The 23,519-nt window shown below is 32.2% G+C and overlaps 1 protein-coding gene across 9 annotated transcripts in view; it reads left to right on the forward strand.

Moving 5' to 3' along the window:
• The window catches only part of LOC118188395 (semaphorin-1A-like), a 905,788-nt gene that overhangs the window by 715,582 nt on the left and 166,687 nt on the right, over window positions 1-23,519 (forward strand). For all 9 annotated transcript variants that reach the window (XM_035358817.2, XM_085818328.1, XM_085818327.1 and 6 more), the window contains 2 exons: window positions 21,530-21,637; window positions 22,950-23,037. In XM_035358817.2, coding sequence (XP_035214708.1) covers window positions 21,530-21,637; window positions 22,950-23,037 — 196 coding nt within the window. The remainder of the gene's footprint in view (window positions 1-21,529; window positions 21,638-22,949; window positions 23,038-23,519) is intronic.

The raw sequence follows: 23,519 nt of genomic DNA on the forward strand, positions 1-23,519 counted from the left end.
AATTAGAAGCTTACTTTACATATTATATATATATATATATCTCACACACACACACACACATATATATATATATATGTGTGTGTGTGTGTGTGTGTGTTGTAATGATCTTAAATTCAACTAATTTCTTATCAATGCCAATAATTACTTGCTTTTAATTTATTTCTCTTTACAATTGAAATTTTGTTATTCATGATTTAATTCAAGTCCCCGTTAAACATTTTTAACAATTTACATTCAAGTTACTTTAAAACAATTTTCGAAATTGAACTTACTAACTATGGATTCACTCTTTTAAGATAATTCTACTAAAATTAATCTTAGGAGATAATATAATCAATATTTCTTTAGTAAATAAATTATATATATATATATATATATATATATATATATATATATATATTCACTCCTTTTTAAGCAGAACTTCTTATCATGGAAAAGAGAAAAATTACTAACGTATAATGGTAAATGAATAAGTAAAACTAGTCCTTTTCACTTAATATTGAAAGAATGTACGGAATTTAAATAAGAAAAAAGTGTAAAGAATGTTGTCTTGGTATTTTATAAATGCAGTGAAATAGTTATTCCAATTATGAACAGACATTCATGTCAGATTCTAAAGTTTTAACTCTAATTGGCTTAGACGGTGTATATCAGCTCTAAGAATATTTAATTTTAAATTTAATCTAACATTTAAAATAAAATATTATAGACTAAACCGAGTGAATACTCTCTAACTCCCATGATTCCAGATAAGTTTGATTTTCTGTGTAGATAACCGTTATATAGAGCTATTGTAAATTATATTCGAATAAATACCGACCATTTTCAGAAATGGTTGCCTCGAAAAAATCTATTATACTCTGAAGATATCTTATCTAGTATCACTGAAAAATATTTTTTTTACATATAATTATTCCATTTTGAGCCGAATAATTAATTCTAAAAATTTTTCTTCATTTTAAAATAAATGAACTATTACTTAAATAAAATATATTACAAAACTTATTATCATAACATACTTGATTAACTGAAAATGCTCAAAAAGTAAAAATCTTGTAAAATTGCGCATTTTTATTTTACATTTATTTAAAAGAAAATTGAACATAACAGTTCTTCATCATCCTGTTCATTTTCTTGATCTGTTATTCTCATTTCTTTCTTTTAAAAAATATATGAGTGTATACATGGGTGGTGAGGGTACAAAATAAACATAACAGATTTCTTTTTCTTCCTATGCCATCTTCATTGACGTACTGTATCTAGGAGTTCCAAACACATCCATTCGATGTTTGGGTTTTGGTAGAAGTTATTCTTGAAAAATACCCTTTCTGAAGTTGCATTGTTTATTGGCAGAGTTTATAAAATTAATCAAAGCAATCAGTCAACCCCGTGAGAACATCAGCGACTGTGCTGAAAACTGTTTGAACCTGCTCTATTATTTCAAGACTGCCGGATGCCAGCTTCTATTTAAGATTAAATAATTGTTTTATTTATTAAAAAATTATTTCAGTAGATACGTTATTTTAATATATAAACATTTTACGATGTATTAAAAATATTAGAGTCGTAAGAAGCAGCATAAGGTTTTCGAATAAATTAGTGTCACTATTGCATAATGAATGTCTGCAACGTCAAAAACGAGCAAGTGCCAAACGGTATCTTTAAAATATTTTGTACTTGCACAGTACTTGTGCTTCATTCTTTCTCAGTCATGTTACGTTCGTTTTTGGAATATACTCCTGACTTTATTGCCTAACAGGTAAGCCTGAAGATATTTAAAACTTATAAATAAATCTCTTGCAAGTTATTTTCACTTCAATTTAAATGTTGATGAAGACTGTTAACTTTGATTTGTGTTCTGTTTGAGTTGAACAAACTTTCTGACTTGTTAAGTAAAGATTTCACAGTTATTTTAACTTATTATTCGTTGATAAAACTGTGCTAAATAGAGGATAGTGTACTTAAGCGCGTTAATTGTGTTAAATGCACGACATATCACAACGGAATGATGGAATAGCAATAATTTCGCAAAATCGCATACTCATAAATTTCAGTCATATAAATTAGTCGAAGTAGCAAATTTGCGAAACATCGCACGATCTGGCGACATATACTGAATCCGTTAAACTGCTGATTAAAATATTCCGTTTTAGATAACGAAACTGATTAAGTGCAGGACAGCTGAATAAAACGAATTTTTTTATTATTTATTTAGTGCTGTTTTAAAATAAAGGCTTTGTAAAATTTATCAATCCATTTCTCAATAAACGAATTTTACTTCCACCACCAATAAATTCACAAAATTATGGACTTTTAGCAGCCATAAAATGGTTTTATACGTTCTCCTAAATATACTTTGAACATCATAATACTTATTAGTTAATGATATTCTCTCTCTAAATCGCTGTCGAATTCATCTGACTTATTTCAAAAAAGCTCAGAACTGCCACAAATACTTCTGTAATCTGACTTAAGCAACACGAAATACGGAATTCGGGCGTTCAGAACAGAAAAATGAGCGATCAGGCTTAAATAAGAAAATGAAAACTGCTTACAAAAGTTTCGGACAGGCCCCACATATCAATGATATATTGTTAGTCTTAGCTTTCAACAATGAATAGCATTGTTGTGATAGGAAGGTGACGCATTTCTCTGGACTCTTTTGTTGCGCATGCGATACATAAGAATTTCAAAAGAGGTAAAAAACGTGTCTCTTTTTATCTTCCGTGGTCTACTTGTCCCCCCCTTTTTTGGGGGTGCAAGGAAGTTTTACGGGAAAAAAGAAAGTACAGTTTGATTTATTGGCTAACGATTATAGAGAGATTTCTTTTCTAGTAATGTAATTTTTGCTTGTAATCATTAGACGACATTTAGAATATATGCTACCACTTGATTCGTTTCCCCTCTATTGTGATTGACAACGCACGCGACGTCTGTCTATTTTAAAAAGCAATTTTAAAGCCATTTCAGAACCTTTTCTTTCTCTGCAAAAATTTTCAACATTGTCTTTACCATGAATTTCCATGTTATGTTTGAAGAAATTGTGGATTGCTGTAAAGGATGTAATTTCAAAAATGTGTGGAAGGTATTCTTATATCGCATACGGTATAATTACAGTTCTGAGATATTACTTCAATGCCATCTTTACCGATTTATATTATTTTAGGTTCTGGAAGTCTGATTTCTGGCCTGATTACGGTTATAATGTGTCTTCGGAAAAAAAATTTAGGAGATCATTCATTAATGATTCCATTTCCTTCCATTATAAACAATATCAATCTAATTAGATGATACTAGAGCTTATTACATTCTCTACCTGTATTAGTTTTAGATACTTTGTTTTCTTTTTACTTTCAACATTTATTTCAATGTGCGTATTGTAACAGAAAATCATATTAATCTTTAGGCTATGTAAGAGAGCAGCAAAATATTAGATATTAGTTACAATAAATAAACATATGTTCACACAAAAGCAAACAATGTTCTGATCACATTGATTTATCGATATATTAAAAAAAATTAAATGTATTTTTTCAATGTAATTGTTATCCCACAGTTAAGTAGGTGGTATATTTATGAGGTTAATTTACTTACATTCAGTATGTTCAGTCTGAATTAGCTCAGAATAGTTTATCCGCGCACTTACTCACCGTTTTCCCCACTGTTAATCTCTTTTCCAATAAAGAATTAGTTATAGTTATTAAAGACGGCAGAGCATTGTATCCCTAACTTTAATCAGAGAAACGTTTCTGTAAATAATTCCAAAAGGTTTCATTTTTTTAAGCACAAGAAATCGTTTTATATGTGCATTTTAAATTTCAGGTAAAATTTGAAAATTATCTCTGTGTTATATTTTAGCTTTTACCTCCTGCAGCTTTACGCTTGCCAAATCTCGTAGCTTATGCCTATCGCAAATGTTTGGACCAGACCTTATTTCAGAGGTTCAGTCACTAAAAGAGACAGGACATTAGCCAAATGTTCCCAAATTCATAATAAACCCTTTTCTAAACAAATTAAGCTTACTTTTGGTGGTTGCTTCTCTCTGCTAACACTTGCTTATATTGCCATAATTATGTAACCAACCTAATGTCAAAATATATGCATAAAATTAATCACTCGACCTTTGTAAGATTTAATCCTTCTGTCATGAATATTAATTCAGAGCGAAATATATTGTAAATTACTTAGCTTGTTCAGATTTTAAACACATCATTTAGAAGGAGAAAGAGAATAAAAATTGCTAAAATTAGAATATTTGAGGGATATGATAAAAAGTTGGCGTAAATCTGGCTAAATGCGATTATTGTAAAATTACTTCTTGTTCTGTCTGTTTCTTATCGAACGTTATCAATTGACTGTTAATTACATATTTGAATTAAGGTAAGTAGATTGATAGCTTGGAGATTCAGGTGACATATTATTTATTTGTGTTGCATCAATTTCTAGTATTCATTACAATGGTGACATTAGATTTTAATTTTTAGATTTCCCAGGTTTTTTTAAAGTTGTCATTTACATTGCGATTCGTCATGTATTACAAGATTGATGTAAAGGTTTGTACTAAATCAGACTTTACTAACTGGAAATTAGTTTTCGCTTGATATCATTATTAGTATACTCATCTTCTACTCGCCGTTATTGTTTTTGGAGGACCAGACTCTTTTATCTGTCGCATTCAAATGCCAGATAAATAAATATACTATGTATATGTGCATATATTTTGCAGATCGCTTTTATAAATTTATGCAGGAATTTTATTCTGGGGTGGAAAATAATAAATTCTATATACGTTTCCTTCTCTAAGAAAGAAAAACTTGCTAAAGCCTGTCTTTATTTAGATTCATATATCATTGCGATTTATGTCAAAATCACATGATACGAAAATAAATAAAAACTGAAAAGAGTAAAACGGCGATTTATTTCTGAGACCTAAACTGGAATAGTTTGAGAACCATCTTTTAAGAATGGTGTCAGTGCCACCTATTTCCACTCAAAGAGTTATTCAGCTCGAAGAAGGAACGATTGCAAAAGTTAAGTGCTCTCCTCGGCTTGCCATATTCCTTTCTACACAAAATGGTACTCAAGCGATGTTTCTAAACTGATCCCCCCCCCAATCTCTTAAAAAGAAGGGGTGAGGTGGATGGAAAAGTATCACAATAGCGTCACCGAAAACTCACTTTCTGTGGATCTTTTCGTAACCGACGATCCATTTATCAAATTATAAAGTTGTCCACGGATTCCTAAAAAAATATTTGTGTTTGTTTCGTGTTTATTCGTTTTATATGCTCATAATAAAAGCAGCAGTTTATGTTTTTGTTTCTTCTTCTGTCGTAGCGTTTTCGCATTTCAATAAGGGGGGGGGTTGAGTTTCTCTTATGATGATGATGTTTTTTGTTTTAGCGCTTTCAGGAGTCATCGGGGAGCTATTAGTCTTTATTAGGAACTGTGGTGTTATTGCCTTCCGTATAAACTGCGGATGTTTCATATTTACGAGGTCCATTCCATAGATTTGTGTCTCAGTGGCCCAAGTCCGTTGCAGCTGCTTTGCAGCAAATGGGCTCACGAATTATTTAAATCATTTCAGCTGCGTTGTCCCTGTTCAACACTTGAAAACACTAGATGCTTCGAGTTGTTTTGTATACGATCAGCACTTAAAAAGTTAAATCCTTTTTTGGAGATAAAATTAGTCTTTTTCTGCTGGAAACAGCTTTGCTTACACTGACTCGCATTTCGTGAAATATATTGTTCAAGAGAAATATTTTCAACATTATTTCCGTTGAATACGCGGAACATCAAATTCTCATCACTTGAGTCTTTTGATCATCGTTTGTCTTTTGAAAAGAACTGAGAATATAAAAAAATAAAGAAAGATAAAGATTTAGGATCAAAAACAGTCTTTTTACGAGGTTGAGAAGATTTTCAAAGGAGTATTTATCTATAGAAAGTAAGAATGTTTCATTCTTTACACATATGCCAAAAACTCGCTAGACGATAATCATAAATAACATTTCCAAAACGACTCCTTGTAACTTCTAAAAGCTTTCGATCATAAACACATTAAATACAAATATTTTTATTTAATCTTTAAATATATGCAATAATTAAACGAAAAACTGGCTTCTGTCTATTATTTGGCTTATTATATGATGTTAAAACTCAATGAAATTGTATATTTAGAAGGATCAAATCAGAACGCTCTCACTTGGTAATAGTTATCTGTTAAAAACGTAAGACGTGTTCTGCCCAGTTTCTCCTTTTGAAATAATACATGATGCTTTTTCTTAAGACATCAGCACCAAGAGTGAATTTTTTGATTATTAAATTTCAAATTGATGCAGATACCTTGCATAAGTAGTTGTATTACCTGTTGTTAACAAATTGATGATGAAATTAGAGACTAGGGTTTTTAGTATTAGAAAAAACGTAATTTTCGAAAAATGTAAAAAGCGTTTAATTAGTTTTCATTTTGATATCTATGCGAATAAGATCAGTACAGGTTAAAAAAAACATAAATCCATTGTAATAAATCTTTCGGCATTATTATCCAGTTTTTTTAATCATTACTTTCTCGTTGCCATTACATTTCATCACGACCAAACAATTTTCGTAGGGAAGAAATTTAATAGCAACATGCACACGAGATACATGGACTTTTTTTTGTACGCAACTTTTTTTCAAGGAAAGGGGAACTATTTTTTTCTTAGAATCTAAGGCTCCTTAAGATAACTGATGAATACTTCGTGTGTTCTGATTTCTTAATTTCATTAATTTATTCATTTAAATTGCTCTGTCCTGTTAGTTCTAATTACCTTGATTTACATCACTCGCTGTAGAGAGTATGCAGATTAGTCATAATGAAAAACCGTAGCTCGAGTAAATTACAGATAACACAGTTATGACTCTGGAACGTGGTGCTAGTGAGTTTTCCTATCGATATAATCTGCTTGGGAAAAATCAGCAAGTATTTGGTCGCAAGTAAATTGCAGTTACACTTAATATGGTCTGAAATGAATGACAGTAAATTAAACTTTTGATTTCTACATAGTATAGAAATTTTAATTATCGTGACTTCGGCAAATCAATTAGTAAGATATAATTTGTATGCTGCCAGCAACAACTCTTTTTCGATTTCTTTCATTTTCTGCCGTTATTGCAGCTAGCAAAGTTTCCCTTAGAAAGTCCTCCACGAAGGCATCCCTTCCTTTAGGCAGATAGCCCTCGTATGCTTTACCATAATTGAATAATCCAACCCATCCTAGAGCGTTAGCAACTCAAGCTGTTGTAAAGAAAATCCTCTGTTTCTGAACACTGGTAATTTGATCTGGATTGAGAACCCAGTGAACGGACTGCCTGCATTTGTGCTCTTTCCAGGCGTAGTGTAAATACAAGCCAGCTTACTTTAGAAAGTGTGCCATGAAGACATCTCTTTCCGTAGGCTCTTGTGCTTTGCTATTATTCCAAATAAGCCAACTAAAGAGTATGCATGTGACGTGAGCGATATTTTTGTCATTTTTTGATTCTTTATTAATTAAAGATGTGGAAGTCACTTTTCATTCATTCATTTAGATCTGCCATTCAAATTGAAGGTATAAAGTATTTTTAGTTGATTTTAGTTCTAGTGTATTCATTTAATGTTCTAGTATTATTAGTTTAAGCCGGAACGAAATTCTGTGTGTTTTTCTAGAAGTATGTGTTAATATTTAGATTAAGGCAAATTGATTTTAATCTTGTAACTGTGCCTTAATTAAAATAAATTAACTAACATTTTCAATTCTTCGAAATGCTATATTCGAAATATTCTGTGCCTGAATCCAATCGGCAGTTGAGGAATAATTAGATAATCAAGAGTAGAGTTTCTAAATCTTTAGTGATATAAAAATATTCATTTATTTATACTCAAAAATTTTTAATTTTTCATTGTTTGACACTTAATTATGTATGAAATAAAAAGCATATAACATAATGCTTTAACATTTTACAATCAGAGTTAAATATTTCTTGTTATTATTTTGTTATTAAAAATAATGAGTTAAGCGAACTCAAAGGAAAACGCTCATTACATTTTAAGCAAAAAATATTTTTAATGAAGAAGCTGCCTAATTATATCAGAGTTAAAAAACTCTCAAAATTTTGCAGTTGTCTACTCTGCATATTTCGAGAACTTCACCTTGATCATGTTATGCAGATTTTTCTTCTCAAAATAAGCAATAGTATTGAAGAAAATTACAGATGCATTTTTCCCTTAAGAAAATTTGTTTTCTAAACAAACAGCTTTGATGAATTTATACCATTTTTCTTCTTAGGTATCGCTATAACTTCGCCTTTGGCTATAATTTGCGATAAATAAGGGTAGTTGCATACTTTAAGACGCCGAGAATTTTAATGATCGCTATAAGTAAGTAAACACAGATGCTTTATGAAGTGCAGATGAGTTATCATAAAAAAGCACTTTTGAAATCGCTTTTGTTGTTTTCTTAGTACTTATCATTATATTTTTGGCGCGGTAGCAAATTCAATATCTTGAGACGAAGAGGCACAATTATTTGGAAAAAAAAGTATTTTCTCAGTGGAAATAATGGATGTTATAAGTTATAGAAAATCACAGCTCTTAAAAGCACTTCGTTTTAATTAATTCTTTCTGCTTGCTTTTATAGTTATTTTATCGACTTTTTTAGCTTCGTAAGGGTGCTTTTTAGCACACTCAACTCTAATCAGCTCGGATCACATCAGAGAATTAAATTATTTCCTGCACTGAAATTTTTTAGACACTCTGGTAGGGATTCATTTTTTTAAAGTAATTTTCAATTTCTTTAACACTCTTTTGTTAAGTAGTAGATATTTTTTTTCTTCCAAAGCACGCGTAATTTTAAAGGAACAATGCAACAGTTAACAATAAAGATTCTTTTATTATTCTTTATTCTTAAGCATTATGCTAATAAAAAGCATTTTTTATAATGAGATTGAATGAGTTCTTTTTATAAGTGGTACTATTAGCTGATATTATCATTTTATGTACGTAATGCTTTACACGCAAAGTACCTGTGTTTGTTTTGGCATATCATCATTACGTGATTATTTATTGACTCTCCACTACCAGTGGACAGTTACAGATTAAATATGGCCTTTTTAAAAGGTGTAAAAACTTAGGTATGGCATATTTTCAAGAGTTATCCGCCCATAAAAATTTGTGTTCATGATGGGTATTCTAAAATAAACTGTCATGTATTTGCTTTATGCATGTAGAAAAAAATGAAAATACAATCTATAACTTAAAACGCGACGCCCAAAGGGAAAATGGCGGAACATTTCGGAATCGCCATAAATAAATCGTCAGCTGACTAGCTGGAGCTCAAGCACATTGCAACGGAGCATCCGGATAATAAACAAAACAGAGAATATTCTAATGCTAAGGCATAACGAGGTTCCGTAGTTCCACTTTAACTGTGTTAATGCCTCGGAAATGGGTTCTCGAACAATATGAGCAGAAGCCATGGTTTCAGAGAGGACGTGCAATTAGACTAAAGGAAGCAATGTGGTTAAATCATTTGTGTTAAAATGATGCTACCACTCAACTTTGTTGGCAGGAATGGGTGAACCATTCCTTGATGTAGAGCATCAAGAAGTTAGCGGTCTTTATCAACTATCCGACGTGTAACTGAGCGACCAGTGACTGCTATGACCATTGACAGGCGAGTCAGCGAATAAGGGCTAAGGTTAGGGAGGCGCCGATTGCTCTCCATCGTTGCGCACCGCCAGGCTTGATTGCAATGATGCCTTGCGCATTCCGCCTGGGATCTCATGAGCTGGAGTACATTATTTTCAACGCTGAGTCCCGCTTCGAAATGAGCCCCGATGACCAGCGAAGACGTATTCCGAGATGTCCAGACCAGCATTGGGATACTCATTTGATTGCTGTTCATAGGATGCCATTTCATTTGATACCCGGACTCTTTTATTTGTTATCCTTCATATCCTTGCATGGCAGTACGTCGAGGAGATTTTACGCTCTGCAGTGTTGTCCTTCCTATTATGGACCCCTGGAATGCAACAGAATGCCGTCCGTGTCTTGGACGCACTCGACACACATTTGTACTGCTTATCTTCCTGCTACTCCAGTGTTTCACTGGCAGGGGCGATCTCCAGATCACTCCTTCCCTCCCCAAAACGATATGATTGGGCTGTATTGAGTAGGTATCTTCGACCATCCTCTGATCTAAGTCGCGCGGATATAATTCACCATTTGGATCGTGTACGGCTAGCAATCTCCCACAAGGACATCCGCTCGGCTAGATAAAAGTTTGCAACAGGGCCAGAGGTGGGCCAACGGATTATTGATTTTTTTCCGATCTTCTAGCTGTATTTCCTGAGTAGAATATTTAATTCCTATGATACTGTTAGCGTTTCTTTTTCTATACATGTACATCACATATGTCTATTTCAGTCTTACTCGGATAACTTCTTAGACTATATCACCTAATAGCTCATTCCAGTGACTCAAACCCTAGTTGAAATACTAGTTTTTGAAGGTTTTGTTCAATAAAACTCTTTTAAATAATGCCTATGTTTGGCTAAATTAAATACTGAGGACAGAACAAAAGAAATCATTTCTGTAGCGTTTCAAACTTCGGTAGGATAAGAGATGCAATGATACTTCGATAGTGCAAAAAAACATAATCCCGCAGCTCAAAAAACAAATTTAAATGAAGTCTAGAAAGCGAAAGTTAAAGAATGAACATTAGATGGAGTCATTTCGACACATATTAAATAGTTTATTTATAATGTTTGTTTTTACATAAAGCATACATTTGTGAATGTCCTTCTATAAACATAAAGCTAGCTTTAAAAGTATCTGTTAACATTGCACGGCAACAACTAAAAGTATCTGTTAACAGGAACCGTTCATTAAAACAGAACATACACTAAAACTGAACACCTAATATTTTAAATTAACATTCGAGTTACGGGGACATAATATTGTAGAACCTATCTTCATCGCAGCTGGAGGTCGACATGCTTAAGTTGTTATAGTTACCACTAAATGGCATTTGGTAAAATAGTTCGGTTGCATCAAAATAGTTCTGTTACACATTGGTTTAATGAAGCATATAATTTGAGATAGAAAGTAACATATCTGAGTACAAAAAGAATGTTAAATGTTATAGATATCATTTTATGTGGGTTAAGTTAACGTGTATCCTATGTAGAATAAAACGTATGGAAAGTCATGTTTGTTATTTTAGTGCAGGATTAAATATAAAATATCTTATCACATATAAACTGCTACGCTTTTATTATTTTATGAGAAATATATATTTCTAATAAATCACCTGTTTCAGAATCATATAATGTAACTGAAATATTTTATTAATGATTTTAATTGTTACCTAGCTTCTTCGCTTTACGTGTACGCTAGATACTAATGGCCATCTCTAAGTAACAAAATCTGAATAATTTCTTAAATTTGAAATAAAAGCTTAGGAATAAATTTTGTATTCAAGCCATGGCAAGATGCGCAAAAAATATTTAATCAGCAAATTTTAAAGTATATTTCTCAGGTTTTCTGAGGAATATTTTTGTGAAATTCGTTTTATTATGTTTTAAATAGCAATTGCAGAACTGAAGCTGAAAAAAATATTCATTATCTAGCTTCATTTTCGATAGAAAATAATAATCACAACTCCGTATTAATTTCTAGATAATTAGTGATATAATTTGATTTTCTAAATCAACCACCTACCTCTCCTCCCGGTCTTGGTTGGTACTCGAAGCTGATTTTATAAACTAATAATAACGATACCAGAGATTACAATTTTGGCGTCGGCATAAATTAAGCTTCGGCTCAAAATTAATTTTTCATCTCTAGGACTTAGTGATTTCACTTTCGAAGCTCCTGAAACTCGATTAATATCCCATTTTCGTGCTATAATCAGAAAATTGTCAGCGCTCGGGCCTAAAGCTATGTTTAAGCACTTCCATTAACCAGTGTGAGGTTCAGCAATATCATTAAAAACAACGCAGAGTAGCGTTTCTAATTAAGAATCAAGATAGCTATCTATCGTAAAAGTATATTATCCGTTTTTGGAAGGGATAGAACGTTCAAAATCATCGGCTTTTTCGTTTTCTCTGACCCTTTACTAAAGAAAATAATTGATGCCTGTAACTCATCCACGGCTCAATTATTCTTCCGTAATAGAAACGTTTAATTTTATTTGCGCGTCATTCGCATTGCTGTTTGTGCAACTTGCGCATTTTAACTCGACGAGAGCTTTTGATTTCATTTCGGGTTAAGCAAATCGTTTGTGATAATGCAAACGACGCGTTCTGTAATAGCAACGCCACTGTAATTACGCCGTTCTGCAGCGGGTGGAAAACAACTCATCTCTTCTTATTCTACTTTTTTCTTTTCTCTCGGCGCGCGATTTATTTCATTTGCCTTTTGGGCAAATAGCGCGGGATTTCAGCAAACAGTTCTGGTCTGAGCGAGTAATTAACAAAAGCGCAGATGGGTTTTAATTACGAACCATGGCTAAAGAGGATGGGAAGGGGAACATTTGAAGCCTAATTACGACATTTTTCTTCACGCCTGGACAACGGGACAAAGGAGAGTTTCGACTTTTAATGAGACTGGATTAAAAAAGTAGGAAAAAAGAAGAAAATTTAGGAGAAAAAACATGTAAAATACTAAAAACGTTTGAATAAATGTTTTGCTCCTATGGTAAAAGGTCAAACAACGATTTCCCTCCCCCTTTTTTACAAATTAAAAATTCCAATGCTAGATACCGTTAAGAAAACAGAGAATTAAAACTGTTGGCTGGGACATAAATAACTTAGCTTCGCAGATGAGCTCAGAAAATTTATATTGAGTATAAGGTCTTTATTATGTCAGAAAATGATCAAAAGTAGTGCTGAAACGTCTAGTTTATAAAAATTTCGAAATCAGATTGAGCAGACTTGGGCAAAAAGAAAGAAGGAAGAGAAAAGCTAACATCATTATTTTTATTGTCATTAAATTTAATACTTTTCATTATGTTGTGGGGTTCCAACCTTTTTATCTAACAGCTAAGTGTGTAGGAATCTCGTGAACACTTAAGCGAATAACGTCTTAAGTGTTCCTGAAGTTCCTACAAACTTAGCTTTAGTTCAGAAACAGATGCGTAAAACTCGAGAAGGGTTAATTACCCTTTATTTCTCGAAATACGAAATTAACAAATGATGCCTTCAGAGCCTACAGCAACGCCTCCACCTGGGCTTGAACTTAAAGTAATAAGAAGTAAAACTTAACTAAAGCTTAACTGAAAAGATATAGCCGAAGCTATCAATATTTTTAAGTAGTTGGCCCCTAAATATCAACTAAGCTGGCGAAGCTATCAAGGCGCCTGAAATACGGCTGAGCGTAGTAATAGCTTAGCGAGAGTGCAGCCAAAAGGTGAACTCGCGCTAGTCAGATTCTCTGGCTCTCTAACGAAGCCAGTGGAACTTCGACGTAAATACAGCTCTTACTCATTTGCATTAACCGCGATTATAAAAACACATTCTGGTAGGTAATTAATCCGAAATTAGGAGGAACAGAAAAGTGGCTTTAACTAAAGATAACTGTTAAAAACTTTGGATAAACCTTACAATGTCCTACTGAAAATTTCAAAAGTCTGTATTATTGAATATTTGTAAATATTTTGAAGTTTTGACCAACGAAATTATTTTATTGCATGCAAAAAGTAAGTCTACTCAAGATATATTAAAAAGGGAAGGTTTTATATGTTTCTTTTTTTTAAGTAACTTTTATTCGCTTGGGGAAAAATGTAGCAAGGTAGTTATGGAATTAGAATTTCTTTTGAAGATTTGTGTTTTTAACGGAAGAAATAGTATTATTGAATTTCTAACCATTTAAAACGTTATAAATCGTTTCAGCTTTCATAAACATGTAAAAAGAATTTAAAACTAATTTAATAAGAGTTTTTGCAATATATTATGAAGTTCGGAAACTTGTAATAAAATATATATACAAAACTTCAGTCATTTGGATTTCTATAAATAATAATGTAAGCTCTACAGGCATAAAAGAATGGTATGCCTGAATTTTATCCATGAGGCATTTACAATATTTTCGTTGATTACGATTTTGCATGAGTTTGGCAAGCTGGAAAATCCGTGAAATAAACATAAATAACCATTATCGATATGCCAAACGGAAGGCTGTGAAACCGTTCATCACATTATTCCGCTTTTGGGATTAAAAATCATAGCTTTCGATTTTTGAAGACCAAAATTATTTCGTATATTGAAATTTGACCGTTGTTCTGTATATCTGTAAATGTACTATATATCTGTAAATATTCTATATATCAGTAAATGTCTATCTAGTTTTATTTTTAGTTCAAATAAAGAATTTACTAATTAATTAGACACGTAAAAAAGCAGTTTTATTATTATCGAAAAACATGTTTCGTACTTCTCGCAAAAATAAAATTTTTGACCTTTTTTTGTGTAATATTTCTCCATGTAAAGCGAGATAAACGACAAAATAAATTTTCTTCACCTGCATTGCAGTACATAGGTAGCTTGGCTTCAAAAATATATAAATAATATTGGTGAAAAGAGCATATAATATATTTATGTATTTGTCTGCAGACAAAAGGCATTTCCATTTTTTTTTGGTATATTCGTATGAACTACGATCCCTATTTATTCAGTTAATTGGATTTCTGCTGATTGTCTCGTTACCTTTAAGATTGATATTATTTATTATTTAATATTTATCTTTCGAATTGACATTGACGAACCAGTTTTGGTGTCCATTATATCTGGATGAAGTTTAGAATAGTCATGGTTGTCTAGTCTCTTAGTCTAGCCTTCACGTCAATTGTTAGAAACAAGATAAAAAACTGCGATTAATGATCTTTCTCGTTCAAAGAGCAAGAACACAACTCAAGCAGCCACGCTCACAGACAGGTTGCCAAATCTTTCCGACCGATTAATTAATAACCGCCAAGACGTCCTGTAGTATGTATGGGGAAGTAAAGGGAGGGAGTGACATTTGTTTCCTCTGACTGTTGCTTGTCTGTGTGGAACAAGATTTTCATGGAACGTAATAGAATCATTCCTCTTGTTCTGTGAAGGCGAGAGTTGGTCTTGTACGCTATTCTTTGTCCTCTGCAATCGATTAACCTATTCCATAACCTGCATTTTGGGGAATGATAGTGGCTTTTCTTTTGTCTGGAGAAAAGCTGCTGCTTTTGTGTGAGAGGAGTATGAATAACTCATAAGAGTTAATTAGAGAGTTCATTCGGACTGTGTAAAATAAAGCTAGCTGTTTCTATCGCTATGTAGGCGTCATATATAGAATATGCTAGTGAATCTGGGCTACTTGAAAATAAATAGAAACATCTTAAAGTTCTGCTATGTCTCTAAGGTTGTATTAATGTCCTTCAGACCCTTCTAGATCTGTAAGTGAGCTATCGCTTACAGATGAACCTGTACTATTGGCGTGTATTTAAACTAGCATAAGTTAAAGTAAAATGTCAAGGTAGATAATACACACATTACCCTCCTTAAGCTGGCTCAAGATAGTTAACGACACGCTTTTAAACGTCGGCTAGCAAGATGCTAAAGACGGAATACATTTGGCAGAACTGGAGAAAGTAAGTAACAGCAAAACGAGATTGCCAGAAACAGTAACTCTAAAGCATTCTACCCTCGTTTTAAATACAAAAACAATTTGCATTCTGATGAGGTCTACGAAAATAAGAAGTTATAGTAAGGGTTCAGTACATTAAAGGTTTAGCATTAACAATTTTAAAATTACTAAAGGGTGTAACAAAATGTTTTACTTTTGTAATCTTTTATTCTATTATTTAATTTCGCTGTAGAACAAATCATTCGTTTTCAAATGTAACTAGCGCAAAACGTGATTTTATACTTCTTTTACTTCTTGCATTCTTTAACTTCCGTGCTTAGTTCTTATATTCTTGACTTTTACTTCTTAGGTGTATAACTGATCATGAGTAAGAAAGAAATATGCGAACATGTGCTTTTGTATGTATGTGTCTCATAAACTGGAACACGGTTTTTAAAAATGAAGTAAAATCGACCAACTGAAGTCTAAAATTATGGTTCATAACATAAAAAATAATCATAGAGGTGAATTTGGTTTAACATAGCATACATTTTAGTTAATAATTTTGTCGACAGACGGCACTTTTAGACGCATCTATAGCAGGATAGATTAACAGGCAGTACTTTGGCTTACTGGCCGGCTGTGGAACGCGCTATTTTAATTGCTTAATCCTGCTTATTATGAAATCCTCTGAAGTGACATTTTCATCTTTTTCCTACCCGATTTTTTACGCAAACACCGAAATCAGCAGCATGAGTGCGAATTTATTGTAACAGTATATATACGTATGATACTAAACAATGAAATATACAGATACTAAACAATGAAATATGAATGTTGGTGAGATAAAAGTGCATAAAATGCTAATTTAAAGTGTAGTTTGTTTTTTTAAAAAAATTCTACCGGCGAAGGGTATTTCCCCATCGCGTCCTGGCAAACAATAGGGCCTCTTCAAAAGATCTTCAAACAAAAAACCATCGCAGCGTGCGAAGGCAGTGCCCATGTGATGCACTGAAATCCTTTTTTGGTAGGTGATTAAAAGTATTTGCTCATCTCTTACCTATAGAAATAACAGCAAAAAGAAAAAATTATATAGCATTCATTTGTGTGCATCTGCGAATATATTCAAGCATTATTATGAATGAAACGTTTGATCATGAACTCTCAATTACATATATCCTTTTACAGAAGTTAAATTCGCATATATCTATAACATTGCAGTAAACCGCCATCTGTCGGTGACAATTAGAAATAAATATACCCCGTATGCCTTCTATCTCTCCCCTCCCCCAAGAAAAAGCTCCTCTGACTGATCTTTAGGTGCAATTTTTGCTCTGGCACAAAAATTTATTTATTTTATATGATTCTTTTTTATGGGGCTCTCTGTTTATAAGAAATAACTAGGATGTTAAAAGTAACATTGCATCTTACAAACTGGAGACACATTTTTATGTATTTAGAAACCTATATAAAGTAGGAGTATTCTGTTTTATCCGAATTTTCAGTTAACAGATATAACATCAGTTCCTATTATGATTTCATAAAGATTCACTTGTATGTATGTAAGATATAAGAAAATACGATAACTGCTTTTAAAATAATTGGCGTCCTCAAAATTAACGATTCTAGATTTGGTGCTCTTCCCTAAGTTCATCTGTTCTCCCGAATTCGAGATCTTTCTATATTCTGTAACTGTACGTGAAAAAGGCAAATAAAACTAATATTAACCAATCATAGATTGCTTCTAGAATCGCACCTACTTTGGTACCTCTGGCGAGCTAATTACGTCATTATTATTTTGCTGCATTCCTTTCTTAGCCTCCGCCATTGTTAACGTGTCTTCTATGTTCTGCTTGCCCGTTTAAAATTATGTCGCCTCCTTTAACCTGCTTAAATTGTATATAAGGAATTATCGTAATTGTTATGATTAAAGAGTGTATTGCCTACGAGGAATTCTTCTAATGTGCTTGGAAATCTAGAAATAAAGATGATAATTGGCTGAACTTAGTTTGTTATCAATTTCTTCCTCTCACCCTACCACTCAGCCATCGTGTGCTTCGAAATTATGAAAAGTTATTAAATTATTCGAAATTACATATATAGAATGCATAAGTTCATAATGTTATAAATTATTGTCAGATTCTTTGAATAAATTCGTTAGTAATATTTTATAGCAGTTTTTTTTCAATTTAGTTGCAATAAGTCTTTCTCCAAGTAGTCATACAATCTGATATTAAAAAGTGTCACATATAATATCGGTTTAATAAATATCAGCAATTTATTTTTCATTTTTATTAACCATAGATTTTCTGGGCATTAATGAGGGCACAGCAGTCAGTCCTTGAATATGTCACCACTAAAAAATATGAGCTCCGCTCGCAATAATTAAGATTCAAAAGACTGTTCTTTTGAGATATTCGAGTCTCTAATGATGCCCAGGACCTTCTCACTAATTAACTGTCATTAAGAGGAAAATCGCTAATTAATCTCTAGGTATTCATATTCTTAAAATTCAACTTCGGCTGAAGTGGAAGATTCCTTCGTTTCATTTTTTCCTCCTATATTTTGCATTAAAATGCGTGCACTGGTGCTCAAGAAACGAATGTTGTACCTGGTACCAAAAATAGAGTTAACCAAAAAGAAAATATTTTCATTCATTCACACTTTTTTTCCTCATGTTAAAATCGTAGGAAATTTTGTAAAGGTTTAACTTCTTTTGTAGAGTTTAAAAGTATACTGGTGGAATAAGCCACTACCTGATTTGGCTCAGTTGAAACATTATTAATTTACTTAGCACAGAAGTTATGTAATAAAATTATATTCTTTTCTGTTATATAGTCTACAAAATATTTAAAATATTTAGTCATAATGCATTGTTATTATATCTACAATTAAATACTGAAGAATCTGTAGGAACATTATGATTAACAAACTCAACGACGTAAAAGCAACGTATTGCCACTCGGCAAATCGAAAAATATTTATGTTTGAAATTTAATCATAAAATTTAGAGATTTTAAACAAATATGTTGCCATTCGGCCGAGTGTAATATATTTTTCTTCGAATTTAATCAACAAATTTAGCGATTTAAAAGAAATATCTTGCTTCTGCCTGAAATAAGATATTTACATCGTCCACGAGACAATTTAATGCCATTCAAAAATGCCTTAGATATTTAATTTTCATGTCAAATTTTAATATGTTAATGATTAAAAAATTAAACGATTAAAAAGCAATAAATTCAATTCTTCACCTCTGATATTCTTAACTATTAGATGGACATGTAAAATTGGACTAGTGGGGTCATTAAAATCATTATATATATATATATATATATATATATATTTATCAGACCCACACTCAGTGCTTTAAGACTTTCCGCCTGTTCGGATTTTTGTTTCTCATCTTTATACCATTAAGAACTTAAGAAATATAGACTGGTAAAGACCTAAGCAGGTCGCATGCCTTTTACACGAATGGTGATCTGTGATCTGTGATGCTTTCGCCTAGCTTGACTACAGTCTGTGTTCTCCTTTTTTCTTACTGCAAATTTATCTAAAATGTATAATTTTTGAAATAGGCACAATTAATACGCCAACTTGTTTGTGGCCGTAACATGTTTGCTGAAATAAGAAAGGAAGATTTAATCTGCCTTCACCTCGAATTTCCTATTCATTATGGATCAACACTTCTACGCCATCAAAATTCCTGCTGTTCATTGCTTCTGAGTTTGGTTTTATCATATATATATATATATATTGTTACGAAATGTACAGGCGCGGTAAGATGGCTTCACCACAAAGCAGTTTTAGGGTTGCCATAAATGGCAAGGGAATGCAGAGTTGCCATATTTGGCGAGAAATCGCCCACTTGGCGACAAAATTGGCGATATGCCTTGGACGGATGGAGGACCTTCTGGAACGAATTCTTACCGGTTTTGCCCAGAATGTTCTCGAACACAAGCCAAAAACTATATAAACCCTGCTGGTCCGCATTCAGTGTATGTGTGCTTCGTCTAGCGAGCTGATAGTCAGACATTGAGCGAGTGTCTCGAAGTCTAGCGCCGAGTTGGTCGTCGAGTGCATCGAGAGAGTCTTTTAGTGCATCGCGATTTAGTGCATCGTCGAGTTTTGTCTTAGATTGCGCTCAGTCGAGAGCTATACTCTTGCGCATAGTCGAGTGCATCGCGTGGAAAGTCTCTAGAGTACGTGGAGTTCCGAATATGACCAAACAGAGACGGACGCTGTACTTTGGTGCTTTGCAGTAAAACTTGTCTCCACCGTTATTGCCTGACAGTGTGAAGGCTGTGTCGCTGAACGTGTCAGCGTGTTTATAACAGTTCGACGACTGTAAAATTGATTTTGGAACTGTCCTGAGAATATTGGTAAATAAAGTGTGTTTCGGTACTTCATCAAGTGTCGTCGTTATTTACTCCAAATCTACAAACCCCGTAAGAACGTGAAGGAAGAAAATAATGGAATAATATATTAAATAAAAAGTATTTGAAAAGTAAGTTAAATTTCTTCCATCATGTGAACAGCAGCAGTTCTTTGAATCTGGAGTTTGTCAGTTCTGTAATATGTATATTTTATGTAACGAAAAAATGGCGATTTGTTAGCTTACTAGAATGGGACGTAAAAAAAATGGCGAGACGGATTTAAATATCTTAAAAAGCAAGCTCTACGGTCAACCGATGGATTAACAGTTCTTCCTCTTCCCACAGCTGAATGATCTATTATTATTATTATTATTATTATTATTATTATTATTATATGCTTATCATTGTGTCTTTGCGAACTAGTTAGTTGAATTGTGCATAACGAAGATTATTATTTTTGTTGTTCCATTAATAAAATATTATTAGCTTTATGAGTTTTACGTATATACAGTATTATAAGTTTTAGATGTTTTTCACTGTGTGAATTGAATTAGGAAAAATGATAATACGCGTAATTTCCATTTCGCGATTATAATGTCATTAGTTGCGGTTGCTTATATTCTGAAAGAAACATTCTAAAGAAAGGAAGCCATAGTCTAATGAGTATAAAATCTATGAAGCCTTTCCTAGACTATAATAAAATAGAATCTAAATATAAGAGATAACTTCACTTTCTCATTTCCAGAAAATACTGTTTCATTCAAGCATCTTTTTAATAAATTTTTATTAAGTTTGGAGTTTCTAAGAAGCCATCGTTTAAGATCATTACTTTTTCTGTAAAGGCTATTATCCTAAATTTTTAATGTACGTTTTCCAATCCGCTGACAATTTAATTTGGTTAAGCAATAAACTTTTTGTAAAACTAGAAATGAGCCAAATTACAAATTAACAGTGATTCAGCAGTGGAAAATACTACGCCATTATGTTTTCATCAGTGTTCAGTATCACAGATTTTATACTGTATTCGTTTAGGCTTAAGAACTGGTAGGTTTCGCAGATATATTGATGATAAAATATAAAAATAATCCCATAAAAGAATTTATTGAAAATTACCAAACTAAGGACATTCTAAATTATTTCCGCCATCTTTGTATGCTCAGATATTATCAAAACTGAAAAGCAGCTTAGCCACCGAGCGTCGTTGACGTATTCAGTTAAACAACAAATAATATACACGTAACGCTCGACTAGCGGTTTTGACAACAACAATCAATAACAGTCACGGAATTTTACCTCAGATAAAGTTCTGTTCTGTAAAGGAATATATCTTTCTATTTATGAAGTTATAAGGAAAAGTACTAAGGCATTTTCTAAAAGCTTAATGTTGAGAGGAATAAATTAAGCATACTCTGTTTATTTAGCCTGCTCGTTGCATTTAAAGAGAAAAATCTTCTGAATGCTGAATTAGATTGTGAAAACCTTATACATTCTGGTGGTGATATGATTGTAATATTCATCTCTTTTTTTCCCATTTCAGACGGAATGTCAGAATTACATTCGTGTCCTGGCAAGAAAATCTGAGGACGTCATTCTAGTCTGCGGGACAAATGCTTTCAAGCCAATGTGCCGAAATTACAGACAAACGGTAAGTGCTCATATTTTTAGTCTGTACTTATTTTTCAGAAAGCGAAGATGCTGGACCTCATTACTTAATAGTTTGATTAATTTTTATTTATCGTTTAAGTCGTCCCCAGCCTTTTAGCAAGTAATTACTGCGGAAGAAATAGTTGATTCTACTAAAAATCTAACTACATATAGATACTGAAATAAAGAACCTTAATATATTTTAACCTAAGCATAGTCTTTACAATCGTAAAATAAGAAATAACTGTTGGCATTTACAGTGTGACATTCTATCGGAAAAATGCACATGTATATTTACAATAACTAAACCCATGAGAAACGATTACTTAAATTCTCTTTATTAATCTATACTAAATGTCATCTTACGTTCGTTTGAAGTTAGATATTTAAGTCTTTTAACTCATTCGAAATTCTTCCATTTATTTTCTTAAAGGTTACTATATTCAGAAGCAGCAGAATTTAGCTTCAAGAGCTAAAGGTGAAAGTAAACGAGAATACAAGTTTTATGCCATTATTATTAAGTAAATATTTAAGGTTATCTGACATCCTGTGTGCTTTAAGCATTTGTTAATTTTGTATGCGTCTGAAATTTTGAAAATGAATACCACTGCTTAATTGCTTAAATGCTTAGAATTATTAGTCCAAAGGGACGCCAGCCCAGAAGAGCTATTAGTCTCGAAATGGCATTTTCCGTCGCATCTCTATAATTGGTTGTATCACTTTTCATATTGTTGACAATAAATATTATTGACCTGCATTATATTTAAAGAAATTAAATAATGAAGATTCTGCATGAATGTATGTATGAAAAAATTTCAGCATTGTAAAAAAACAACGATACCTAGAGCCATCAAATTTTGAATAATGTAGTTCTCCACCCGAACATGGGCACCTGGAAGCCGGAATTTGTTTTGTCTTTTTCATATGTTATAAAACTTTAACGAATTTTTTATTCAAAAATTTAATAGTTTCAAAGTGAGCAGTGGCAACACTGTTGGGAATAAAACTTTTTTATCTCCAGCGCGCGAGACTCTCTGTGGAAAATTCTAAAAATATATTCTTTTTAAACACTTTTTTAGCCCCAATTGGAGTTATCCCAAATGCTCTAGAAACATGTATGTGTCTGTAAATAAAAAAACACCCATTTGGGCGTAATATAAAATCTGAAAACTTTCAGACTTTATTTTTAGTGTTAATATGTTCTAGGCGATGAAACGTAACCATATGAAAATATTAATGCAATAATAATTCTGTACTTTTTTATTTTCTACACTTTTTAATAATTAATTAGTCTTCCTGATGTATTTTTATAGCCTACTGACTACATTGTAGAGAAGGAAATGTCCGGTGAAGGTTTGTGTCCTTATGATCCTAATCACAACAGCACCGCTATATTTGCAGGTAAGAAAATATCCATTTCTTGATAGAAATTCTAATAAAAATAAAATAATTCAACTTTTTCATTTTATAAAATACGTGGATATGGTTTTTGGAAATTTAAAATATGTCAAGAAACTAGAATTAATAAGAGAAATTTATTTATTGAAATTAAAATATTTACATTTTCAAACACTAATGGACTGTTTTGTAATTTCTCATTATATTCTATATATTTCTTGAATGATGATATTTTTATGGGCATAAAGCTATGTTAAACTGTAAAGCACTTTTTTTAAATCATGTATCTTGCAATCATTTATCTTGCAATTTACATGGCAGATGAATAATATTGATAAAAAGAATTTATTCAAAGTTAATATTAGCAATATTATTTAATTTAATGAAAAGAAATGCTTTCATAATTTGCGTACAAATTCCCGCACGAGATTTTATAATAATATATTTTAATATAATAATATTTTATAATAATATATAATAATAAT

The sequence above is a fragment of the Stegodyphus dumicola genome, chromosome 6, assembly GCF_044657685.1.
Source record: "Stegodyphus dumicola isolate Sdum_Otavi_A_Nest chromosome 6, ASM4465768v1".
NCBI lineage: Eukaryota > Metazoa > Arthropoda > Arachnida > Araneae > Eresidae > Stegodyphus > Stegodyphus dumicola.